This window comes from Tachypleus tridentatus, chromosome 7, assembly GCF_004210375.1.
Source record: "Tachypleus tridentatus isolate NWPU-2018 chromosome 7, ASM421037v1, whole genome shotgun sequence".
NCBI classification, from domain to species: domain Eukaryota; kingdom Metazoa; phylum Arthropoda; class Merostomata; order Xiphosura; family Limulidae; genus Tachypleus; species Tachypleus tridentatus.
In genome coordinates, this window is record NC_134831.1 from 125,992,611 (window position 1) to 126,004,773 (window position 12,163).

General features: G+C 35.5%; 1 protein-coding gene across 1 annotated transcript in view; it reads right to left on the minus strand.

Moving 5' to 3' along the window:
- Positions 1 to 9,150, minus strand: part of LOC143256535 (uncharacterized) — a 32,817-nt gene extending 23,667 nt beyond the window's left edge. The window contains exon 1 of the mRNA XM_076513887.1: positions 8,690 to 9,150. Within this exon, the coding sequence (XP_076370002.1) occupies positions 8,690 to 8,878 (189 nt within the window). The 5' untranslated portion in view covers positions 8,879 to 9,150. The remainder of the gene's footprint in view (positions 1 to 8,689) is intronic.
- Positions 9,151 to 12,163: the final 3,013 nt, after the last annotated feature.

The window sequence follows — 12,163 nt, forward strand, 5'->3', positions numbered from 1 at the left end:
AGAATTGGCGGCTGGTAGTGATGGTGATGACTAGCTGCTTTCCATCTAGTTTTACACTGCTAGGTTAAGGACGACTAGCGAAGATAACCCTCGTGTAACTTTGTGCGAAATTCGAAAGCAAAACAAACAAAATATTGTAAGGCGCATGCTCCAACTCAGGAGTTTTCTTAATTAAATCTAATATATACACGATATATCTGCAGAGCTGGTATGAAAATATACGCGTCTCCACAATTTTTTTCGTAGTTGTGGTGTGAATTAATAGTATGGCAAGTATTGTAATTACGTTTTAAATTAATTAATAATCTTAACTGATTTACTCAACAAAATACTACTTTTATACTTAGCAACTGCTCGTGGTTCTTACACGCGTTGTAGAATCAGAGAACATCTGGGTGAAGAAGAGAGAGGGATTAGCGGTCAATGTGCTTAGTTACTGTTCACGTGCTCTGAAAACGATAACTAAAGTTGCCCCTCAGATTGATATTCCTGCTCATTTTCATCTTTGTTTTATATTTTGTTTTAATATTTTTTAATTGTATAACCTGATACGATTATATCTTAGACGATATACTAACGTATTCTAAAGTACAGATGTACATTATTCCTCATCGCTCAAAGAATATAGCTAGTATTTTTTTTTCATTCCTAATTGTACTCACTAAATCCAACAGTTCATTAAAACTACAGAGACTGCCAATTCTAATGACAAGCATAGTGAGGCATCTAATCAGTAGTTAATATAACTGCATCTTAAATCCATACTTTGATATCAACCCAGAGTTCAAAATTCTTTCAATGCAAAAAAAAAAAGATAGACCGAAAATGTCGCTTGTGTAGATTTTATATCTCTCAAAGAATAATTCATATGAATGTACAAAAAAAAAAATCAAACAAAAACAAGAAAATAGTGGAGCGTGAGCCGCACGCGAAATCAGCACTTCGACGAGTACTCGACTGTTGAATAATATTTGTCTAGAATAGTTAGATCGTTCGTGACCAGTGGTGCGAAAAGTGCACAGAGTGAACTCTGCTATATGGGTGTAGGTATGGCTTTATAGGCTAAATGAAAGGATGGGGGGAAGGGGGGGTCACACCGGAAATATTAAGTCCTTCACTTTTTTTATATACGGGCTCGAGTAATTACGAAACGTCCGGACAGTCACGTGAGGTAACTGCCTCTTATTTCATCTTCTTTCTTTTCTTTACTTAGGCCTTGTTTGCTTTCAACATGCAAGTTAATTACAATAGAACAGACAAAAAATTACATAAAAGTTACTGGACTTTAGTAGTTTATTCAAATTTTCATTTTATAACGATAAAAAAGGTAAAAATAACTAAGGCAGTGCATTTAGTAAGCGAACTTGCTATTATCTAGCCTTTTCTAGCTTAAAGCGTTATGCAATACAACATTGCGCTATCATCACATACATAACTTTAGCATATGAAAAGTAGGCCTAAAACCGAACGTCTTCAAACGTGCCATCTAGTGTTACTGTAACATAATCTTTTACGCTTTTTTATTTCATTCAACAAAATTTAACTACCAATTGGGGCAGTGAAAAAATTATAATTAAAATGAGCTGTTTTATTACCACAATAGTGTTTTTAATGGAAGTTTATTTTATACTTCTATTTTTTAAAGTAGATTTTTAGTATTATGTTATTTACCGAAAACAATTTTCGATTTTTTTATATAAGCTAGATTGAAGATAATACATGTCACGTACATGCGAACTTTATACGTTCAACATGGCGTTATCCACCTTGTGTCTTACCTGGCGAAAAATACGCATAAAAAATAAACTTGCCTATTGAATTTATTTGAAGAATCGTGTTAACTTACTTAAACACAAAACTTGAAATTTATTTTAACAGCCGTTCTTTGAAGTCAATGCAAAAAAAAGAGTTTGTTAAGTGAACTGTCAAGTGAGAAGACAAAACAGGTTATAAAACATGTACATTGTAAACTAAGTATTTTTAATTTAACTCATTCTGATGTCTTTAAATATCGCGACTTCTCCAAACTACAAGGCAGTGTATCTGTTTCACATATGTCTGAATAGTTTTCATTTTCATGTATGATTCCATATTTGTACCAATTAAAACATCCACAGTTGGAATATATAAGTGGTATATGAATGTTTTAAGTTATTGTAAAATTAATTAAAGTAAAATAAGCATTTCTTGCTTGAATAACAAGAAATCCTTACCTTAATTGTTTGAATTAAGCGCAAAACTACACAATGCGAAATCTGTGCTCTGCCCACTACAGGTATCGAAACCACCCAGTTTATATCGGTGTATGACCGTATACATGCTGCTATGCCACTGGGATCCTCACCTTCATCTTTCTAATCATTTAAGTGATTTATTAATAAACTGATATTACTGATATACACTGCTACTCACAATCTTAAGGCCAATGAACATAAAGAAAAAATATGCATTTTGCGTTGTTAGACTCAACCACTTATTTGAGTAGAGCTTCGAAAGACGAAAATAAGAAAAGGGAAAATAAAAATAAAATATTTTTTTAGCATTTAATAGAGAAAATTTGAACATTATGAAATTAGCCTAAATATTAGCTGGTCAAAAGTTTAAGACCATACTGAAACGAAGCGTTAATCGATAAACACGTAACGAAATTTAGTCATTTGTGTTCAAACATTAGCGTTATCAACATCTCCCACTGACATCTCCTGTGTTACATTGGGTAAAAACATGGCAAAAGCTAAAAAGTTGACAGAGTTTGAACGTGGCAGAATTGTCGAGCTGCAAAAGCAAGGTCTCTCTCAACGTGCCATTGCTGGTGAGATTGGGCGTAGTAAAACTGCTGTTGCAAATTTCTTAAAAGACCCTGAGGGATACGGAACAATAATTTCAAGTGGTAGGCCCAAGAAAATTTCGCCGGCGTTGAGCGAAATTGAGGAGGATTCGACGGGTTGTCCGGCAAGACACCAGCCGATTGTCGAACCAGCTCAAAGTCCTTACGGACGCAGAATGCATCTTAAGAACAATAAGGTGACATCTACGAGAGAAAGGCTTTAAAAACCGTAAACGTTTTCAAAGGCCACGCCTCCTTCCTCACCACGAAACAGCTCGGTTAAACTTTGCTGAGAAGCACCAAACATGGGACGTAGAAAAGTGGAAGAAGGTTTTGTTCTCTACACAGAAAAAAATTTAATCTGGATGGTCCAGATGGCTTCCAACGTTACTGGCACGATAATAATATTCCACTGGAGACATTTTCTACACGACACAGTGGAGGAGGTTGCATCATGATCTGGGGTGCTTTCTCCTTCCATGAAACAATGGAGCTTCAGGTTTTACAGGGGCGTCAAACAGCAGCTGGCGACATTGGCATGTTGGAGAGAGCATCCTTATTGACTGAAGGCCCTCACTTGTGTGGAAATGACTGGATCTTTCAGCAGGACAACGCTGCAAGCTACAATGCCCGCAGAACAAAGGACTTTTTCATGGCGAATAACGTGATTTTTTTGGACCATCCAGCGTGTTTGCCCGAACTGAACCCCATTAGGAAATGTTTGGGGGTGGATGGCAAGGGAAGTCTATAGAAATGGACGTCAATTCCAAACAGTGCATGATCTTTGTGAAGCCATCTTCACTACTTGGAATTACATTCCAGCCAGCCTTCTGCAAACGTTTATATCGACAATGCCAAAGCGAATGTTTGCAGTTATTCGCAATGACGACCGTACAACTCACTACTGGGCGGTATAATTCCGCAGACACCCCATTGTTCCAATGGGGGCGAATCTGAGTAGTACAACAAAATATTCCCTGCAGTATAAGTTACGAGTGCGTAATAAGAGTGACAGTTATTTCCTTAGCGTGGAGTGCAGGTTATTGCTGACTGGCTACATTCACTTTGGTCAACAATCCAAAATTAAGAACAGGGCCTGGTGACTCTAGTAAATTTTGTTATAAAATGCAGTATTACGAATTACGTCCTGAAGTTTAATATCAAACCTCTAAAGTATAAACCTGGTTGCTAAAATGCTGTTTTGTTTACTTTTTTTTCATTTTCTTTTAACGCATTTTTATTTATAACGGTTGGTTGAATTTATTGAATGCACACGAGTTGTAGTACAAACTGGTCTTTATATACAACTATGGAAACATGCCACATGCTTCTATTAACCGTAACAGAAAAAGTAATCACCGTAAACATTTCACCCTCAAAAAGCATCACAAAGACCACAATCAATCTGAGTGACGGTGTGCAAGTTAAATCTAATTCCTATGTAATAAATTTTCAAGAACAAACCAACGGCCGAAAAAAAAAAAAAAAAGATATAATCTAAAAACGTTTCTGAGCAAAAGCCCTGACGTCACATATTTGTTACCGCGATTGAACTGTCAATCAGAGGGTTCGCAACTTAATGCCGCTAAAGTGTGCTCTGTACTTTGTGTCTGTGAGTGCATGATAAAAATTAATGGTCAAGTCCAACTGGCGATGGGTAATATTTACTGGCTGCCTTTCCTCTAGTTTATCGGTTAAACTCTAGATTTGCTTCGGCAGGGCCCTCGAAAGTGTTCTGTTTCAAGAATAAATAAAACTTAAGAATAACAAATATTTTTATTTGGTTCTTTTGATGTACATGTGCTGTGTCTAGAAAGTGCGTAATTTTCGTTATTCATAATATGCGTACGTTTCACTTATGACACTACAGCACAAATTGCAACGTTAATTAAGAATCCTTTAAGTGATGTAATTTTAGTTTATTCTGACTGATATACAATACGCTACAGTATATTGGTCCTATTTGTTAAACAGGTAAATTTTGGCAGCCTTCAGACCCCTTTCGAGAAGCTAAGGGAGGACTAGTGTGCTCAAATGGCCTTTGTAAAACACACTACGACTTTGCAAGAAGGAACAAAAATCAAAATTATGGTAAAAATGGTATGATAAGGGAACTTAACAGCAGTTTCAACCAGTTATAATATACTTTAAGCAGGTAAACGAGTTAATAATATTAAATTACACACAGTTAAGTGTTTATAAATAGCATATCCAGCCCTACACAACAGAAAGCTTTCATAAGAATTGTAGGCTGGATTACTTAACTGAACATTAACAACAGTTTTCTAAGCCTATTATCAAGAACAGTCATCTTGTTCTTCAAGACAATTACGTTGAGAGTGGGTGTGAAAAGAATAGCGTTATGACTGTAGGACCAAATAGTAATCAGATAGGGTTAATGCTCTTGCCCATACAACTGTAATAAACGGTAGCGACCCCTTTCAATGGTGGCGAATTCACTAAAATATACATCAAAAGTTTCAAGAGAAAACAGAGAAAGTAACTCTAGGCCTGACGAGTAATAGTTTGGGGTTAACGATCTTTCCCACACAATCGTAATAAATAGTAGCGACCTCTACTGAAAGTAGCCAATTCACTAAAATATACACTGAAAGTTTCATATTAAAATACTTTATACATAGCATAATTGTATTATAAAATCTTGATATATTGTTAGCGTGATGTGAAATGGAAATCGATTCATCTGATAAACTTTTTTAAAAATAAAGTAACCAATTGATTGTAAGTGGCTAATCATTTTTGAAACATATATTATGCTTAGTTTTATTATTATTATTATGGCTTTGTAGTGTATAAAGGACTTGTTAAACAATAGAATGAATATGGCTGCAACATATGAAAGTAATATATATTAGTTATATACATTAATATATTCAGTATTTACAAAAAAAAAGTTCTATGCAATGAATTTCAATCAACCACTAAGTTACAGAAGTTTTCATTGTACTCGTAAAGAACAAATACTTTTTTCTAGACAAGTACGTAACTATAATTTATTTCACGTTAGCAGAATACAAAGCATGAAATTTTATTAAGATGATTGCGTCACTACAAGTCGTTTATTTATATTGAACTGGTATATCGTTTTGTTGTTCCTTTACAAATAAATTTATTTAATGGTTTACTTGTAATTAAGCAAAATGCTACACAATGGTCCCGCCACGAATATCGAAACCCGCAGACACACCGTTTAAAAATTAAAACGATATGTTACCTGTAAAGAAATATGTTTGTATTCACAGCAGTAGGTATCGTTTCGTATCAGTTTTTGCCTTATAATAATTATAGTGCTTTGTGAGGTACAAAATAATCCTTATTTTTGGCATTTCTTTATAATTTGAACATTCTTTTAATGTAAGCACATATATGAATGCAACAAATGTGTCGGTAGATGGCGCTACGCAACTAATATTGATTGGTGGTTGTTTTGTATTATGCAGAAAGCTACACAATGGGCGATCTGTGCTCTGCCCACCACTGGTATCGAAACCCGGTTTTTAGCGTTGTAAGTCTGCAGACATACCGCTGAGTCACTGGGGGATTATAGATTGGTACATCGAAGTTATATTCAATCAAATGGCAAAAAAACACGAATTAAAATAACAAGTAACTGAAAATATTCCCAATTAAACAATGTTTAAAGAAGAAATAACTGAAAGGTTTGGATAAAAAATACGTAAAAATACTGTTAATTTACCTTATAATCTAGCAGATTCTATTTCAGTTTGCTGATATAGCTACTTTGAGATATAGAAAGAATATTATTCAGTTCACTTTGAAATGTATATGCATATACTATGCACAAAGTTAACAAACATTACGCGTGTATCTACGTAGAAATTGGCTTTATAAAGATTGTAAGGAAAACAGTTTTTAGCAATAGGAGTTAAAATATGACAATGAAAACACATATCAGTATACTTTATTACTTTATTTTTTGATAAGACATCAACTCAAATGTGATAAAGGTTTAACATATTGGGGCTTTTCACAAAAAAAAGTTAGGATAATGCTATTGGCAAAGACACTGTAAAGATGAAAAAGTGCCCCAGTAGGTCAGAAGTAAATTTATGGACTTACAATGTAAAATATAAGATTCCATTCCTTGTGGTAGACATAAGGGGTAGCCCAATGGTGGCTTTATGCTATTATATATGTGTATATATATCTTCTGAGAAGTTATAAGATAGTAATAGCTTAATCTAGACTGACTGATAATCGATAGATATAATCAATCAGCTGATATATTAGACCATATGGATATTTCGAACGTGTAATAAATGAATAAATGGATATATATTTATTTATAAGTGAGTGCACGAGTTATTCAGATTTTACTCTCGCTTGATAAAAACATTTTACTCAGTATCAAACCAAGATAACTTCCCTGAAAGCTGTCTGTTTTAAGAACTCACGTCACAATGCAGTAGTGTGTTGTCAGTTAGTAGATATTAAAAACGACATTAGGCGACGCTTAATGTTACAGTTTGTACTGTCGTGACGTTAGTAAAGCGTGCGCATGCCATGAATCTCGAGAAGAATTATGCACTCTGTGGACTATAACACTACATAACATATAAACTTCGAAAGCAAGAAATAAAACTATTTACTTTTAACTTTGGTTTTAATTACTCTTGAAACAACACATTCGGGAGCCTTGTGGAAGTTCATTCAGTAATAATATTATACAGAGAAAAGTGAACCACTATGAACAGAAAAGATTTAGTCCTAACAACATCCGCTCATCTGTTGTAAAATTTGTCGATTTTCCTGCCACCTTTTGTTTTCTTTCTCTGCATTAACGTTTTCCTGTTAAAGTTTTATTTCCATGATAATTAGGTTATATATTAACTTCCTACTGTTAATTCTGGCTGTATGGATGGTAGTTTAAGACGTGAGACGTTACGGACTAGAGCGCCAATCTACGCCTGCTCTCAATTTTATTTTCATTATAAATAAAGCTTGCTAATAAAGAAATTTAATATATTTAAATTCCAGAGGCGTCACTAGGTGATGGCACACATGTTATGAGCGTTCCTATTCTAATTGACAGTGCCCTGAATTCCTAGTTGGTGTTTTGCGAAATCTGAATAAAAAATTGTCATCGATACCATACTAAAATGTCGAAAATTCCACCGCCTATGGGCCATAGCCCCGAATCTTTTAATCACTTATCGATGCCTCTGTTAAAGTGTATACCCACCTGTACTATTTCTTCTGATACTTTTCATACTCAGATATATTATTTTCTTTCCCATATTATACTATAGTTTGGTTGCTACTATGACGTGCTTCCCACACAGATACTATCACCATCAACGGTTTTAATGATTCACTAAAACATAATTTATTGTTAAATAATATTATGGTAGCACCATAGTTTGTACTCTGGTTATTAGCAACAATCTTCGTTAACCCTACTAATACCATCAGGTTATATTGTTTTAACTTTTGACAGTATCCAGTTGAGGCTGATTAAAATTATTTATAAGTTATAATTGATATTGGTTCCCATATGTTATTACAATTACATATTACACAGAGGTGATTGTTTTATTATCTGTATTTTATGATTATCTTAATACGATACATTAATTACGTACTATATACTGAATCACTTGCTGAAAAATTCCATGACTTAATCATGTTATTATCAGCCATCTTAGTTTCTTAGTTATAACTACTTTGTTTTTTGTCGTAATTTGAGGGAAAGGAGGGTAAAGGCTTCAGTAATTTTCTATAACGATTATATATATGTATATGTATCTGTTGAAACTAGAGTACTGAACAACTAAATAGATAAAATAACAAAGCAGTTTTAACTAATCCATTGCTTCTTACCTTTGGTGTTTTCGGGGACATATTGACGTCAAGGAGGCTCGCGTTGCTGGAAGACCGAGATGAGAACGTACCACGTCCAGTACTGCTGCCGAAACTTATGGTGGAATTTAAGCTCATGGTGTCCCGTGAAAGGGTTCTACAACGATATGGTGAGAGACCAGCGTTGGTCAAATGTACGTGCTTTAACATTTTCGAAGTACAGCACGCTAAGATTTAAAAACTGTAAGATGCTGGAATTTGAAATTTAGTTCCAAAGTGCGTGATTTTAGCAGTCTGATTAGCGTTTATTAGCTAACTTCGTTGAATGTTCAGAACATAAAAGGATACATGCAAACATAAACCACACCTGTAACGAAGCTAAATGGACAACACGCACATTCTAGACGTAGTCACTTGCTTATTACTACAACGTCTGTTTCGTATCACAACTCTCTTACCACCACTCCCCGTGCAGCTCGTGAAGCTACTGGCAGGTGATTGGCCAGAAAGGTGTTGCTCTAAGCCAGTCACAAAACTCTCACCTTGTTCGCCTGCTTCATATTTATTCGTAACGAAACGAATCATCAGCTGTCTATGGACGAAATAAACACTTTGAAGAAACAACTTAGCAAGTTTCAGTTAAAACTGTTTCGATTTACAATCAACTGCTTCCCCCTCACATATACTTTCTGGGACCAACTGGTAAGTGTCATCACACGAAATACATACGCACGTGACACGAATACCTAACACTGATGTATTTCGAAGGAGAGTTCTCAATTCAAAAAACAAATAATGATAATATATGTGATAACAAACTTGTCTACTCTTTTTTAATTTTTTATTTTAGTTAATGGTGTAAGATATTTTAGCGAAATGTTTTTTTGAAAAATGACACGTTATAAATTTATTTAAGTTTTAAAAACTTCTGTAAAAAATATGAAGGCTTAGAGAAGAATTTGGCGCGCAATTATGCCTTTTTTATTGTTGTTGTTGTTTTTTTATGGAGAACACAACTTCCCTTTAATTCCACCAGTTTATAAATGACATATCACAGTTTCTAAGAAAATGACATTATTTATATTACAGATGAAAATACCTGTAGTTTAATAGTTTTGTACAATACAATATAACCATTTTTTAATTTCTACTTTTAAAAATATTTGTTGTGTTTATATTTTTTCTTTTAAATAATATTAGACCATTATACGTAAGAGTTATTTACTGAAAATAACGGCATAGCAGTGAACATAACGAGAAGTCGACGTTACAATGAAGCAGACCCGGCATGGCCAGGTGGTAAGGCACTCGACTCGTAATTCGAGGGTCGCGAGTTAGAATCCCCGTCACACCAAACATACTCGCTATTTCAGTTGTGGGAGCGTTATAATGTGACGGTCAATTCCACTATTCGTTGGTCAAATAGTAGCTCAAGAGTTAGCGGTGGGTGGTGATGACTAGCTGCCTTCCCTCTAGTCTTACACTACTAAATTAGGGACGGCTAACGCAGATAGCCCCAGTGTAGCAGAACTGAATATTTTATCGAAGGTTCAGGTCTACGAGGAACAAATTTATTCTGAGCTGATATCGTTACACATCGCTTAAGCTGACGCTCTCCTTTCATGCACTGTTTGGAATTGACGTCCATTTCTATAGACGTCCACCTCCAAACATTTTCAATGGGGTTCAGTTCGGGGGAAAACGATGGATGGTCCAAAATAATCACGTTATTCGCCATGAAAAAGTCCTTTGTCCTGCGGGCATTGTGGATTGTAGCGTTGTCCTGCTAAAAGATCCAATCATTTCCACACAAGTGAGGGCCTTCAGTCAATAAGGATGCTCTCTCCAACATGCCAATATCGCCAGCTGCTGTTTGACGCCCCTGTATAACCTGAAGCTCCATTATTCCACGGAAGGAGAAAACACCCCAGATCATGATGTAACCTCCTCCACTGTGTCGTGTAGAAAATGTCTCCGGTGGAATATCCTTATCGTGCCAGTAACGTTGGAAGCCATTAGGACCATCCCGGTTAAATTTTTTCTCATCAGAGAACAAAACCTTCTTCCACTTTTCTACGTCCCATGTTTTGTGCTTCTCATCAAAGTTTAACTGAGCTGTTTTGTGGTGAGGAAGGAGGCGTGGCCTTTTAAGACGTTTATAGTTTTAAAGCCTTTCTCTCGTAGATGCTGTCTTATTGTTCTTGAGCTGCATTCTGCGTTCGTAAGGGCTTTGATCTGGTTCGATGATCGGCTGGTGTCTTGCCGGATAACCCGTCGAATCCTCCTGCTCAACGCCGGCGAAATTTTCTTGGGCCTACCACTTGAAATTCTTGTTCCGTATCGCTCAGGGTCTTTTAAGAAATTTGCAACAGCAGTTTTACTACGCCCAATCTCACCAGCGATGGCACGTTGAAAGAGACCTTGCTTTTGCAGCTCGACAATTCTGCCACGTTCAAACTGTCAACTTTTTAACTTTTTTCATGTTTTTACCCAATGTAACGCAGGAGATGTCAGTGGGAGATGTTGATAACGCTAATGTTTGAACACAAATGACTAAATTTCATTACGTGTTTTCCGATTAACGCTTCGTTTCAGTACGGTCTTAAACTTTTGATCAGCTAGTATTTAGGCTAATTTCATAGTGTTCACATTTTCCCTATTAAATGCTAAAAAATATTTTATTTTTATTTTCCCTTTTTTTTATTTTTATCTTTCGAAGCTCTACTCAAATAAGTGGTTGATTCTAACAACGCAAAATGCATATTTTTTCTTTATGTTTATTGGCCTTCAGAGTTTGGCCAGCAGTGTATATATTGCTTCATTTTGTAAAAGTGTCTGAAATGTCTTAGTGTTTGTAAACGGAACATCGCTAACTGTAACTTTTTCTATAATTTTATGTTGCAAAAAATCAAAACGAAAGATATTTTAGTTTCCATATTGAAGCCTATTATATCTACTTTGTCTGAAGTTCCACAGAAACAAGTAAATTTAATACTATCTCGTCCATGCTTAATGTAATGGATATGACCTGTAATATGGCGTCAAAACTTTAGCCGGCCTTATGTTTTCACGAATGTGAAAGTACTCTATGTAAACCAAAAGGGGGACAGATTTGTTTTTTAATTTCGTGTAAAGTTATACGAGGGATATTTGCGCTAGCCATCCGTAATTGAGCAGTGTAAGACTAGAGAGAAGTCGCTAGTCATCACCATCCACCGCCAACTCTTGAACTACTCTTTTTACCAAGGAATAGGACGATTGACCGTCACATTATAACGCCCCAGGGCTGAAAAGGCGAGCATGTTTGATGTGACGCGGATTCGAACCCGCGATTCTCGGATTACGAGTCGAGTGACTTACAAAACTCGCCACGTCTGTGTATATGGTAAAAATTGTCACATCATTGTAGTGCGTTATTACACTTAAAAATTCAAATGTTTCCATTAAAAACGGTACAAATTAAATTGAACGACGGGATTTGCATGCATAATATTA